This window comes from Pseudorca crassidens, chromosome 16 (genome assembly GCF_039906515.1).
Source record: "Pseudorca crassidens isolate mPseCra1 chromosome 16, mPseCra1.hap1, whole genome shotgun sequence".
Taxonomy (NCBI): domain Eukaryota; kingdom Metazoa; phylum Chordata; class Mammalia; order Artiodactyla; family Delphinidae; genus Pseudorca; species Pseudorca crassidens.
The window spans coordinates 31,570,907-31,586,546 of record NC_090311.1 but is presented as its reverse complement, the minus strand read 5'-3'; the positions used below and the strand labels follow the sequence as shown (position 1 = coordinate 31,586,546).

Here is a 15,640-nt window from a genome sequence, read left to right as displayed (position 1 = left end):
GTTGTCATTGCTAGTATGATTCGGGGTACATAATAAGGAAAGGAGGTGCTCTTGCGTGAGCCCACAACTCTGAGATCATCCAGGCAAATCTTGCCTCATTCCCACATCTTTGAATTGTGGGACCATCAGGATGTCACCAAAGTGGCAGTCATATTTAAGTACTTATTGTGGACATAGCTCCTAAGCTGAAAATAGCCCTTAAAGCTACCAGCAGCCAGTTCCCAAGGGCTCTACCAAGGAAAGGAGCTTTTAGAAAGCTAAGAGTGAGATCTTTCTGTTGAAATTATGGTTGCAGTGACTGCTACCTGGGCAGTGGGGCAGTCCAATGAGTCAGCTGTTAAGGAGTTGGGTGTGGTGCATGGCTTTCCTGCAAATTTTTCTCAAGTTAACATTAACAACAGTTTCCTTTCTCTCCATATTGCAGCGCTCATGACAATGATGTGAAAGAAGCAAACAAACAGAGAGGACAGGCAGGACCTCAGCCAGCACAACTAAGTGTGTTCCAGACAGCCTCCCAGCCCTCTCGGGCAGTTCACTTTCAGCAGCCTCAGTATCTCCATCAGACGCATCAGACCTCGCTGCAGTATCGCCATCCTGTATCGGAACAACCAAGCTGTCAGCAGATTGTATCTACCACACACACCTCATCTTACACACTACCGACATGTCCTGCTGGCTTCCAAACTAGTGTTCAGGGCCTTGGGCACGTGCAGACTGGTGTTGGGATGTCACTGGCAATACCAGTAGAAGTTAAGCCCTGTCTTAATGTTTCTTATAACCGGAGTTATCAGATAAATGAACATTACCCTTGCATTACTCCATGCTTTGAAAGGTGATTTTATGAGAAGGTAAGACTGGTAACCCAGACTGTTTGTGACTCAAAGCTCTGGGGCAAGCTTTTTGTAAACTTCTCTTCAAAAGCAAAGGGATCCAAATGGCATCAGAACTCTTCCGACACCAGCACCAGGAAGACGGAATATCCCTTCCAATGCACCATGAATATCTGGGAGGACTAAGCTAACACTGCAAACACTTTAACAGTGTGTATGTCAAATGCTGTTAAAATACATCCTTATATGACACAAATTTTAAAGCCCCAACTGATGGTCCAAATATTTCAAAAACATTCAACACAAGAGAAAACTTGGACAGACTTCAATTTGCCGTTTTGTGATTTGACCTGTGGTGGCCTCGGCCTAAAGTTGGCTTATATGTCAGAAACTAATGTTTATCTGTGGACTTGCCAAACAGTCTTCTTATGAAGGAAAGTTACAGTATTAATTTTTGAAGAGGTCCTTTTTTTTATTCTGCAGTTTTGAGTTATATTTTTGATCTACAAATGAATTTCTGACTAAGTTTAAACTCATGAATTGCTATGATATACCAGTCTGTGCAGTTAAAAAAATTTTTTTTAGATATTCTATATAACTTCCTTATCACAGGTAGTATAGGTATCTGGATTTATGTACTAAAATTAAGGGTGGAGTAGCTCTCTTATCTTAAAATCATGGTCATAAATTTTTGTTGTTTTTTCCCCTAAAGATCAGCCTCAAATATTTAGAATTAAACACATTTAACTCAGGGAATTTGAACTACTTGGAAACTCTTAACTGTAATGCAACATGCTTTGGGAATGTTATAGTATGAACTACCTTAATAACATAGGTTAGTATACTCCTGCTAGAATGTGTTTTCAAACGAGAACATAATTGTATCCTAGAATGAATGAAGTGGTGGTTCCTATCATTCATAATACATATATGAGTTTTGCATTTCTCAGTGCAATCAATGATTTATACTCAGATTTGATATTATTCTAAAAAAGTTTTTTCAAGGGAAGGCAAAACTGTAAAATGTCAGTACTAGAATAAAGTCCCATAGGTTTATTTTGAAGTGGAACATGGCCAGGGTAGTTCTCAGGTTGTGCTAGAGCAGCACTTTGTTACATGGAAGACAGGTTTTATAAGCAACCTTTGAATCCAGCTAGTCAAGAGTAAGCAGGCAAAGGTGACTTTCATTAGATTGGCCCCAGGACTGCCCTGGGACATGTCACTATACTGGTGATGAGTGAAAACAGCAATAAGTCATTACAGCAAGGGCAATTTGGGGGTAAAGAGTTTGGAGGGAATAAACTGAAAAAGTAAAAAGAAAAAAATCATTGTAATAACTGAAACTGTATACATTGTGCTCTTAACTGTGGGAGAAGAGATATTTGGTGGAGGGAAGCTTTCTGATTTAAAAATTAGTAAGTTGTGTCTTTTTGTTTGTGTTTTTTTAAAGGTAGCACTTGAATAGAAGGGAAACTGCATGGCAGGTATGTAACTGCCACAATATGCATTGAAGACAAACTTATTATAAAGATGTTGTGGGTATGCAGCAGGAGTCTCAGTAATCAAGCCAATGGCTTTTGTTAGGAAGGGAAGGGACTCAACACAGCAGCGATCGATCCAGATGGCTCCAGTAGATGAATGTGGGTGGGTGGCTTCTGTCAGCATGAATTCTTAGAGAATATCCTTTCCTTTAAAGAAAGGTAACTTTTAGAGTACATAAGTACATAGGGCATGATGTGGAGTTATTAGTCTGGTAGATAAAATGAAAAACCACTCAGGTAAGAACACTCACTCATGGCAGTTTTCAAGCATGAAAATTGTTTTCTGAAAGTATCACCACTTTCTCTTTACAGAAGGCTGCTAATTGGATTTTGGTAGTTCTTACCTCAACAGAACTTGAATTATTTGGGGGAAGGTGGGTTCAAAAGAGAATATATCATTCACATTCAGAACCTAGCAACCTGGACCAATTTTCAGTATTTTAACTACCTCAATAATACTATGAATGTAAGATACTGGGATAGAGATCCCAACTTGAAACAACAACTGGTGCCTATGGTAATTTAATGTCTTGTCAAATGCTTTTACTGACTGGTTTAAATGTCATTCTTGTTATAGAATATGCCTTTTTAAAAATCCTATAATAACACTTTCCCAGTTTATATTTAAAAAAGCTAAAGAACACTGGATTAATTTGGGGGGGGGGGCGGTGTAGAGTAAAATAAATAATTGGTTCCTGTCGCTGCATACCCAGGGTGGGGTGGGATGGGGTGGTTGGAGAACCAGAACTATTTTTAAAACATTAGGTTTCAATATAAATACAACTCACAACTGCTAGCTTCGGGGGGTGTGGGTGGGGGAGTGGTGTGGGTTTTGTTTTGTTTAATTTATTGATTAGTCTTTAAAGTAGGTTTTTTTGTTTTTTGAGATTACCGGACCATCATTAAATGTGTACTGTGAAGAAATTAATGATATGCATAAAGGGCTTTACCAAAGTCCACTAAATAAACACTAAAGTACAGACTGCAAACCAAAATGTATCTGTTATGACATTAATTGCAAATAGCGGTATGGTGCTGAAGTCCACACCAATGGAATTAGATGAGTGCTATGCACTTAATTTTAAAATAAAACTAGTTTTTGGTAAAATGGTTTTGGTGTTTTGTTTTAAATATAAATATGGTTATCTGCAGCTTCATTAAACCATATCATGTAAGTCAGACTTGGAATTATACTTACTAAGAAAAGGCTATCCAGATGGAGAATATAACCATAGTAGTGGGGAACATTTGTCCATTCATTATGTATTCCATACTGAGCACCAAAGCCAACAAAAGTATATTTGACACCACCTTTTTGGACATTTGAACATAAAATCAGTTGTTTGTTAGTAATGTTAGAATTGCAGCGTATAAATTAGGAAACAATGCAAGCTGCAGAAAATCTGAAGTCTGATTTCAAAAGTAGGGATGCAGAAACTGGTCAAAGGTGTCAAAGGTGTGAGAGGGTCAACAGTAATAGTCTTCATTTAAGCACCATTTGCTACTTAATTCAACTTAAAATTTAGCAGATAAAATTTGTTTTGAAGAGTAAAATTTTTTAACAGGTTTGTACATGTGGGTTAGGAATTTATATCCCTCAGAAGTATTTTTTTAATTAGTTCTGTGTACTGTCGCTTACTCGCACCTCAAGAGAGTCAGTTAATACTCACTGTTCTTTAAGGCTGAATTTAAGAAAAAGAGCAACAAGCATTCCAGACCAGGGGAGGTAGCTGTACACTGAAGTAATTCTGAGCCCCGTGTGATAAGTTTATATTCATCAATAACTGGCCTTCTCAAGCACATAGTGATAGACTTACCACCTCTCTAGCCTCAAGCAGCTTACATTTAGCTTGATATGACAAGCTCACTTGAAGTATTAGAATGGTTATAGTCTGGAACTCAGTTTAAAATTATCTTGGTTAAGGGATCACTCAACTTTCATTTTAAAATCTAAGATTAAAAAAAAAATTTTTTTTTAATTAATAAGTACAGTCAGTTGAAAACATCCAGACCAGGCTCCTGCTCCCTATGAAGATGCCTCTCATCCCTAACCCACTGCCACTTTTTTTTAAATTAAAATTTTCTATGACATTTTTTTTTAAGAGCAGTTTTGGCTTCACAGCAAAACTGAAAGGAAGATGCAGAGATTTCTCCCTGCCCCACACATGCACAGCCTCCCCCATTACCAACATCCCCCACCAGAGTGGGACACTTGTTACAGCTGATGAGCCTACACTGAGACACAATCACCCAAAGTCCATAGTCTACATTATGGTTCACTCTTGGTGCACATTCTATTACCACCATTATAAATGTATAAAGGTGCAATGGCATACAATTATAAATGTATAACGGCATCTATCCATCGTGTATTTTCACTACTAAAAGTCTGTGCTCCACCTATTCGTTCTTCCTCATGCCATTCCCCACCCCCTACCCACTGGCAACCACTGATCTTTTTATTGTCTCGGGACTTTTGCATTTTCCAGAATGTCACACAGTTGGGATCATTACAGTATGTAGCCTTTTCAGATTGGCTTCTTTCACTTAGTAATACGTATTTAAGTTTCCTTCATGTCTTCCCATGGCTTGGTAGCTCGTTTTAGTGCTGAATAATATTCCGCTGTCTGGGTGGATCAAAGTTATTTATCCACTCACCTACCAAAGGACATCCTGGTTGCTTCCAAGTTTCAGAAATTATGAATAAAGCTGCTATAAACATCCATGTGCAGGTTTTACTGTAGACATAAGTTTTCAGCTCCAAAGAGTGAAACTGCTGGATCGTAGGGTAAGAGTATGTTTAGTTTGTAAGAAACTACCAAACTGTATTCCAAAGTGGCTGTAGCATTTTGCATTCCCACCAGCAATGAATGAGCTCTCTTGCTCCACAACCTTGCCAGCATTTGGTGGTGTCAATGTTCCAAATTTTGGTCATTCTAACAGGTGGGCTTTAATTTGCATTTCCCTGATGACAAATGATGTGGAATATCTTTTCATATGCTTATTTGACATTTGTATATTCTTCTTTGGTGAAGTATCTGTTAAGGTCTTTAGCCCATTTTTTAATCAGGTTGTTGTATATTTTGGAGAATAGTCCTTTATTAGATGTATTTTGCAAATATTTTCTCCCAGTCTGTGGCTTGTCTTCTTAATCCCATGACACTGTCTTTTGCAGAGCAAAAGTTTTTAATTTTAATGAAGTCTAGCTTACCAATCTATCATCATTTAGGAAAGAGAATTACAGATACTGAAAGTCTGGCTAAATAAATAGATCATTGAGGGTATTGTATAACTGGGGTATTACAAACGTAAATAACTATGGGAACGAAAATATAAACCTCACAGAAACCTACACACAGAAAACAAAGCAAGGAGTTTATATAGTAAAATACTTTAAAAGGTATAAATACAGAAACTATAACAATATGACACAACTAAGACCATATATATCCAATTAACAAATGTAAATGAGCTAAATTCAACTATTTAGAGAAAAAGAATTTCAGACTGAATCACAAAGCAAAACTCAAATCTGTTCTACATAAAAGACCTACAACAAAAATGAAATGATTCAGAAGGGTTGAAGATAGAAGGATGAGTAAAGAGATACTAGAAACAAACAAGTAGCAACATCTTAGTAATAGATATGGCTGGATTCAGTCCCAAATTAAACCAGACCAGGAAAGGGGGGGGTACTCTGTAATGCTAAAGGTTACAATTCACAATAAAAATGAACAGTTATGAATATCTGTGGATCAAATAACCTTGCAACAATATTACATAAAATCTACAGAGGATATAAGGAAAAATAAAAGAAAAACATAGGTAGTAGGAAACTATAATTCATCTCTCTTGGTCCATGAGAGGTCAGTAATTTAAAAAATAAGATATAGAAAATCGTAACATATTGTGGTATACTTAATTGACATATATTGAGAAATTTTGAGAAGGGAAATGGTATAGACCTGGCATAACTAAGACGGATAGGATAACAAAGGACACTGACAGAGCCTGTCACCTATGCCAACAGCAAAACTCTCAGTCTCCCAAAGAGGCTTAGACAACTGACACTGCTTTTTTTTTGACTCATCAAGGTGTCTAAAATCAGAATTTAGGTCCCAGCCAGCAGAGACTTTAACGGGTCTCTGCTGGCTGCCAGCTAATCTGCAGCTCACCCCCAAAAAACAAAATCCATGGTTTCCAAACTACACAAATTCCCATTTTTGCTTTTGCTAGATGAAATTAATCCATTACTGGTTTCCCTTGTGTACGAGTAAATAGTGTACTAATAATTAACTATACCTAAGTTTTCTTTCATAATATTAAGCTCTAATGTGAAGTTTCACAAAACTTGACTATGTATTAACCCATATAGAAAACAATCAATTTCAAAAAGTAAAGTTAATGTAGAAAACATACTCTCATGAAAGTGCAATGAACAAAAAATATATAATAGGACCTCCCAAAAAATCTCAAACAATTCTTGGATTAAATAAGAAATCCAAACCAAAATTTCAAGAGTATGTACAAAATCACTATTGTGAAAATTCTACACACCAGGAACTCCAGAATAAACCTAAAACAGTGCTCAGAAGAAAATTAACATCCAACTGAAAAAGTATGAGAAATAACAAGTAAACCAAACAAAAACAGAAGGAAAGAAATGCAGAAATTAATGGATTATTAAAGAGAAAAACAAAGAAACTAATACATACATGCATGCAATGCAGCCAGACAAAAGAAAATACAGTTTAAAAATTGGAAAGGAGGAGGTAAAATTAGCAATATTTGCAGACATGATTGAACACCTGGAAACTCCAAGATAATCAATTGAAAAACTAATACAGAGAATAAGTGAATTCAATACATTGTCTGGGTACATAATTAAAATAGCTTTTATGTATGCAAACAACCACCAGTGAGATTTACTGAAAGATATACTCAATTACAATGCCCACCAAAAGAAGGTAAAATGCCTAGCAATAAATATAAGAAATGTGCAAGATCTACATGAAGAAAACTTTAAAATACTTGTGAGTGACACATAAGAATACTTGAACAAGACATACCATACACTGGGGTAAGGAAAATCGACATGATAAAGATGTCAATTCTCCTTAAGTTAATCTATAAATTTAACAATCTCACAGGCTTATTTTTTTAAATGAACTGAACAAGTAAGAATAACTAGGAAATTTCTGAGAAAGGGATAATGAAAGGAGATAAGCCCTCTAACATATTAAAATACATTATGAACATGCAATAAATAAAACGCTATGGTACCAACAAATGACTTGACAGATAATTCAATGAAACAGAATAGAAATTCCAAAAATAAACCTAAATATATATGGAATTGAATATGTGATAAAGGTAGCACCTCAAGTCAGTGGAGGAAAACATGGATTATTCAATAAATTGAGTTGGGTCAGTGGGTAGCCACCTGGGGGAAAAAAAACTGATCCCCATCTCAAAACATATAAGAAATCTAGAAGCTATAAAATTTAACTATATAAATTAAAACTTTTTTCCGCATGGCAAAAATCACCATAATCAAAGTTAAAAGACAATCACATGGGTCAAGTATTTGCAACTGATCTCTAGGCAAGGGCTAATTTTCTTAACATACAAAGAGGGAAAGATATAAACAGGCAGTTCCCAGAAAAAGAAATACAAATGTCTCTAAAGGAAAGATGTTTAACTTCATGTTGAAGTTTGATGACAGTGTTGGTAAGGGGGTAGGCTTTATCTTACATGACTTATGGTAGTGTCTGATTAAATAAAATTCTATGAAGGGCAAATTGGCAATTTGTATCAAAATTACAAATGCAAAAATATTTTAACTCAGAAATTCCACTTCTAGGAATTTATCCTACAGGTAGAGTTACATACATGTGAAATGAGCTAGGCACAAATTATTTTACTATTTTTGATAAGAGCAAAAGATTCATAATCAACTTAAATATTCATCAATAAAGGACTTTGTTTTACTATCATAAATGCATTTAAAAGAACAAAGTTGAAAGAAATTAAAGATGATACCAGCAGATAGAGAGATATACCATGTTCTTGGATTGGAAGAATCAATATTGTGAAAATGACTATACTACCCAAAGCAATCCACAGATTCAATGCAATCCCTATCAAATTACCAATGGCATTTTTTACGTAACTAGAACAAGTCATCTTAAAATTTGTATGGAGACACAAAAGACCCCAAATAGCCAAAACAGTCTTGAAGGAAAAAAAGGAGCTGGAGGAATCAGACTCCAGCTTTGTAGTATGACTTCAGACTATACTACAAAGCTACAGTAATCAAGACAATATGGTAGTGGCACAAAAACAGAAATACAGATCAATGGAACAGGATAGAAAGCCCAGAGATAAACTCACACACCTATGGTCAACTAATCTATGACAAAGGAGGCAAAGATATACAATGGAGAAAAGACAGTCTCTTCAATAAGTGGTGCTGGGAAAACTGGACAGCTACATGTAAAAGAATGAAATTAGAACACTCCCTAACACCATACACAAAAATAAACTCAAAATGGATTTGAGACTGAAATGTAAGACCAGACACTGTAAAACTCTTAGAGGAAAACATAGGAAGAACACTCTTTGACATAAATCACTGCAAGACCTTTTTTGATCCACCTCCTAGAGTAATGGAAATAAAAACAAAAATAAACAAATGGGACCTAATTAAACTTAAAAGCTTTTGCACAGCAAAGGAAACCATAAACAAGACGAAAAGACAACCCTCAGAATGGGAGAAAATATTTGCAAACGAATCAACAGACAAAGGATTAATCTCCAAAATATATAAACAGCTCATGAAGCTCAATATTAAAGAAACAAACAAGCCAATCCAGAAATGGGCAGAAGACCTAAATAGACATTTCTCCAAAGAAGACATATAGATGGCCAAGAAGCACGTGAAAAGCTGCTCAACGTCACTAATTATTAGAGAAATGCAAATCAAAACCACAATGAGGTATCACCTCACACCAGTTAGAATAGGCATCGTCAGAAAATCTACAAACAACAAATGCTAGAGAGGGTGTGCAGAAAAGGGAACCCTCTTTCACTTTTGGTGGGAATGTAAATTGATACAGATACTATGGAGAACAGTATGGAGGTTCCTTAAAAAACTAAAAATAGAATTACCATATAATCCAGCAATCCCACTACTGGGCATATACCCAGAGAAAACCATAATTCAAAAAGACACATGCACCCCAATGTTCACTGCAGCACTATTTACAATAGCCAGGTCATGGAAGCAACCTAAATGCTCATAGACAGACAAATGGATAAAGAAGATGTGGTACATATATACAATAGAATATTGCTCAGCCATAAAATGGAACGAAATTGAGTCATTTGTTGAGAAGTGGATGGATCTAAAGACTGTCATACAGAGTGAGGTAAGTCAGAAAGAGAAAAACAAATATCGTATATTAACACATGTATGTGGAACCTAGAAAAATGGTACAGATGAACTGGTTTACAGGGCAGAAGTTGAGACACAGATGTGGAGAACAGACATATGGACACCAAGGGGGAAAATTGCAGTGGGGTGGGGACGGTGGTGTGCTGAATTGGGCGATTGGGATTGACATGTATACACTGATGTGTATAAGATTGATGACTAATAAGAACCTGCAGTATAAGAAAACAAACAAAAAAAACCAACTAATACTAAACTTTCTTGGGGTTATTTGTATGGAAATATGTTAATATAAATGTTTCAGACATTACATGAAATCTCTAAAAATCTTATATGTTCTGGTATAATGTTATAAGTCATAATTCTAGTTATTACTTTAAAATGTATATCTCAGAAATAACAACAACAAAAATAGAACAAAGTATTTCTCTATATAAACTGATGTGGACAATCTCCAAGATACATCAAAGAGTGTAGAGTATGCTACCATTACACCAATGCTCACAGGATCACATGAGGTTTCTGTTTGTTAATGTTCACTGCTTTTTTTTCTGATTGGTGAACATAGAAAATTTGGAAAATGAAAAATATAAAGCAAAATGGCATAACTAATAACCTCCTTTTGGTATCCTTCCTGTACACACATATACACTTACATGGTTTGCACACTGAATATTTAATTCTTTTTGTATTTCATAATACATCTGCAATATTTTTATGAAATTAAAATATACTCAAAGTATATCCAAATATATTTTAGAAGAATTGTTGGTGCTAAATTATGTGAATACAATATATATTTTAATCATTTCCCAATGTTTTGAAACAATTAAAAATGCTCTAATGAACATGTATTTTACCATTTTCCTACAATGGATATTATTATCAAATTTTTTCATCTTCGTAAATATAACAGATGAAGATATCTCATTTTTGTTTTCATTAAATTCTGAATGCAGTTGAAAAGCTTTGAGTAAGTTTATTGGCCACTTATAATTCTTCTATGAAATACCTATGCCATTCTTCTATGGAATGTCGATTCATTTGCCGATTTCTCTTCAGTTGTTCTAATTTTGTTTTAAAAAGCATTTCATATAGTCAGGAATTAGCCTGCTAGCTATTTTACCTGTTACAAATATTTTTACCAGTTAAAATTTTCTTTTAAAGTTAACTTGCTTATAGCGTTGGGGGTACATCTTCCTATCCAAGAGTAAGATATACCTATTTATTAAAATCTTTGATGACTCTCAGTACAATTTTAAAGTTTTCTTCAGATAGATCCTACAGATTTCTTGTTGCATTTACCTCTGTGTATCTCACCTTTTTAAAAAAATTATCACAATTGTGAATGGGAATCAAAAACTTGCATTTTTAAAAGGCAATACAGAGTATTCTGGTACAGATAGTCTTGAGACTGTACTTTGAAAAACTATGCTTCATATAATGCAGAAACAAGGTACTTCTGTTGTACATGCGTTTCTTTTCCTAAAGGCTCCCAAGACACCAGGTGACATCTTTTCACCATAGAAGGCCACCTCATTGTAGAGGGCAGGGCTAAGTGGCACGCGCTCCAGATTGCAGCCGTGTCCTTGTACTGTCTGCAGATTATTCCTGTACCTACCTCCATTCCTAGATATTAGGTTACTGGGCTAGCATCGCATCCAGGAAGGGTGACAACCATGGCTAAAGTCTGGATCTCTTATATAGTTAAGTGGCATCAGAACTGAGCTAGTGTCAACATATGTCCTCAAGTGCTCTTTGAAGGTTATTCTTAACACAATTGCTAGTACTCTTATTAAACACTACCAAACTACTAGGCTTCAGGCATTATGTGTGGCATTAGAGGGAATTCAAAAATGACTGCTCCAGAAGTCTTCATAAGCAAATGCCACCACTAATCTCCATCCCAACACACCAAAGGCAATAAAGTGGCTCAGCAAATGTTTTGTGTCTTTGCTTCTGGCACAGATGCCTCATGGATTTCAGATAGTAGGGAACTGGCTCGCTATAATCTGAGATGATAGGACCATATCCTTCAATTTCATACCTCTCTCTCTTCTTTCACACACCAGAGGGAAATACTGTTCATATCTTTAAGAGAATAAAGCCTCTACTGGTCCTATTATCAAGGCATCACAAAATGTCATCCTAGAAACCATGATCTCCAAGAAGTACTGAGAACCACATACTGAAAGGATTGTTTGGGTATGTGCTGCAGATTAGCAATTAATACATTTAGGAAGACATGCTTTACAGAGATTCCTCCCAGCGAAGTGTGAAATGAGAGCAGTTGTTGGATTATTGAGAGGCTCAAAGCATTCCCTTATTCACAAATCACTTTAGGGTATTCCACTGGGTATGTTTAACTAATTTAATTTGATCATCTCAAAGGATGTTTGTCAAAGGCTTTAACATAGTTATTGCTGAGTAGTGGGCCTGTGGATGATTTTTATTTTTTCTTCTGTAACTTTGTCTGTGTTCTTTTTCTACAGTAAATATGTATTACTTTTACAACTGGAGAAAATACATTTTGTTTATCTATCTTTTTAGGGAGAACAAAAAGCCTCTCAGATCAAGTAGACTGAGTTCTTCATTATGCCTCAAAGAGGTTCTAGATGAAAGCCTTAGAAAGTATTTCTGCAGGTTTCTTTTTAATAGGATCCCACTCTCAATGCCCAAAGATGTTTTACTTAGCAGAGAACAAATAAAGAACCAGCATGCTTTCAAGAAAAGTCATTTATATATCAACTTCACAATAAATCAATTCACTCTATAACTACAGACACTCTAGGTCAAGGGTCCCCAACCCCCCAGGCTGAGGACTGGTAGCAGTCCGTGGCCTGTTAGGAACCAGGCCGCACAGCAGGAGGCGAGTGGCAGATTTGTATTTACAGCGGCTTCCCATCGCTCGCATTACCACCTGAGTTCCACCTCCTGTCAGCATTATGGTGAGCTGTATAATTATTTTGTTATATATTACAATGTAATAATAATAGAAATAAAGTGCACAATAAATGTAATGCTCTTGAATCATCCCGAAACCATTCCCCCCTCCCCTCCCAGTCCGTGGAAAAATTGTCTTCCATGAAACCGGTCCCTGGTGTCAAAAAGGTTGGGGACTGCTGCTCTAGGTGACCCAAAACATTTAAATTAAAACCCAGAGCTTGTGAAAAGATTAAACTTTTGGCATTATGTTACTGTTGAATGTGTAGCTTGAGGTGTCCTGCACTTTTCTTATAAGGCTACTGAAGTTATATGTTTCTGCCTAATATATTTGCTACTGGTGATGAAGACAGATAATATCACTTGTAGAGACTTATTTTTGTATAATGGTAGAAGCTTTGAATTTTATGGGATATTTTGTCAAGTACTGAAATAAAAATGACTTCACCATTAAGAAAAAACAAAAACAAACAAACAAACAAACAAAAAAACCCCAGAGGTCAGGGGCTTCCTTGGTGGTGCAGTAGTTAAGAATCCGCCTGCCAGTGCAGGGGACACAGGTTCGAGCCCTGGTCCAGGAAGATCCCACGTGCCGTGGAGCAACTAAGCCCGTGCGCCACAACTACTGAGCCTGTGCTCTACAGCCTGCGTGCCACAACTACTAAGCCTGCGAGCCACAACTACTGAGCCCGTGTGTCACAACTACTGAAGCCTGCGCACCTAGAGCCTGTGCTCCGCAACAAGAGAAGCCACCGCAATGAGAAGCCCGTGCACCGCAACGAAGAGTAGCCCCTGCTCACCGCAGCCGGAGAAAGCCCACGCACAGCAACGAAGACCCAACGCAGCCAAAAAAATAAATTAAAAAAAAAAACAAACCCAGAGGTCTCTGGCTACCTAACAATAACACCATCAAATAAAGCCCTCAAGAAGATGGTGATGTTTTTCCATTTCGGAGAGGACACATTTCAGCATAAAACAGCTTTGAAAGAGGGGAACCCAACAGACAGACATGTGCTCCCACTATTTCCACAAAAGCAAAATAGTTTTTGCCAACTGTCAGAAACATGATAAAATTATAGTATATAAATTGTGTAAACAAAACATGTTTTATTTGTTCAATAACAGTATAAAATCATGTTATTTTCATCCAAACAGAAAGGTTTATTCCTCTAAATCCAAATAACCTAAGGCACCAGTTCCCACCCTAATACTTTTGATGTGCTATGTATAAGCTTTTGGAATGCCCTCTTTTGTGGGCAGTTGTAGAGCAGTGTGCTCTGTGGAAACCATTTCCGCATGACTGTTTTTATGACTCTGGAAGAGTTTCCCTTGTATCTGGATAAGTACTCTGATAACAGACACTAAGTCAAAGACCTTGAATAAGATTAAGCCTATCATGAAATCCTCTGGAGATGGTCAACCAAGGTGCCATTTACTCAAATGTCACCACTATCAATTTTTTAAAAGCCCAGGTGCTGTGGAGACAAGCATTTACCAGAAGAAAAAAACCTAAAGCAAAATATTTAAAATCATTATACCTATTTATTTTGAATTTTTAATGACCAGCATGGTAGAAAAATTCCATGCTGACATTTTGTTCATCAAAGTATTGTCATCACCAGAAATAGAACTAACCTTAGAATCTGATCCAGAACTTTGGAAGAGTATGGAAAACAGAACATCACAAAAGAAATCTGAAATGGTAACTTTCTAAAGACTTTTGGGATGACGCTTTTTGTTAATACTAATAGGAGTTTTCACAGACTGTACTGAGAGTCCTTGGACTTTAAAATCTGGTTTCTCTCATCATAACTTAACAATGATCATTGTGAGGCACCTTCCCAAGCAGGTAGCTGTGACTAAACTCAGTGTCTGGTTTAATTCAAGAGTCTATTCAAGGGCTCAGAGAATATCTGGACAGGGCTAAGTGTATGACACAGACTGTGTTACCTACCCAAACACATGCTCTCAGTCAGCCTTAGTAACAAAACCCCAATTCTCAACTGGGCACATATGGTCACCGAGCCTAATTTCCCAGCCTCCCTTTCAGTTAGGTAGAGCCCTGTGACTAAGTTTCAGCCAATGAAATATAAGTGGAAGCACTCTTTGAGACCTCCAGAAAGTCTCCTTTAAAAGGGAGGGGGAGGGAATTCCCTGGTGGTCCAGAGATTCCAATGCAGGGGGCATGGGTTTGATCCCTGGTCAGGGAATTAAGATCCCGCAAGTGGCTAAGCATGGCCAATATAATAATAATAAAAATAAATAAATAAAAGGGAGGGGGAGATATATGCCGAAGGCCACACAACCAGTAAGTAGTGAAGCTGGGATTCAAATGCCTAACCGTGTGACTCCTCTACACCCTAAGGGGGTAGCAAAATCTTGTGAGCCATCTAGAGCAGAGTTGGGCAAGCTTAGGCCTGAAAGCTAAGAATATTTTTACTTTTTTAAATGACTGAAACCTCTGTGTTTCCTGGCTTGGCTGGAAAAGTACCAAGAGGGTCACTTACTGAACCAAGGGGTAAGATGAGTACTTTCTATACTCTCCATCTAGCCAAACTACTCTGTCCCTAAAATGGCTCATCAGTCCAAGTATGGAAGCAGAAGGAGAAGACAACTGGTTTGGAAGACAGTCTAAAGTAGTAGTTAAGAGCATGGGTTCTAGTGGCAAGCTGCTTGGGTTCGTATTCTAGAGACACTACTTAATAGATAGAAACTGTACTTTAGTTTCCTTATCTGCAAAATGGAAATAATAATAATGCCTATCTCACAGGGCTGTTATGAAGATTAAAGGAGACAATCCAGGTAAACTTAGAAGAGCAACTGGAATACAGTAAGCACACAGTCCATGTTAGCGATTATTATCATTTCTGACC

The 15,640-nt window shown here is 36.8% G+C and overlaps 1 protein-coding gene and 1 long non-coding RNA gene across 4 annotated transcripts in view; one reads left to right on the top strand and one right to left on the bottom strand.

Moving 5' to 3' along the window:
* The window catches only part of CCNJ (cyclin J), an 18,283-nt gene extending 14,804 nt beyond the window's left edge, over positions 1 to 3,479 (top strand). For all 3 annotated transcript variants that reach the window (XM_067709879.1, XM_067709878.1, XM_067709877.1), the window contains exon 6: positions 425 to 3,479. In XM_067709879.1, coding sequence (XP_067565980.1) covers positions 425 to 836 — 412 coding nt within the window. In that variant the 3' untranslated portion in view covers positions 837 to 3,479. The remainder of the gene's footprint in view (positions 1 to 424) is intronic.
* Positions 464 to 15,640, bottom strand: part of LOC137208954 (uncharacterized) — a 27,821-nt gene continuing 12,644 nt past the window's right edge. Inside the window, exon 3 of the long non-coding RNA XR_010935846.1 lies at positions 464 to 594. This is a non-coding gene — a long non-coding RNA (uncharacterized lncRNA). The remainder of the gene's footprint in view (positions 595 to 15,640) is intronic.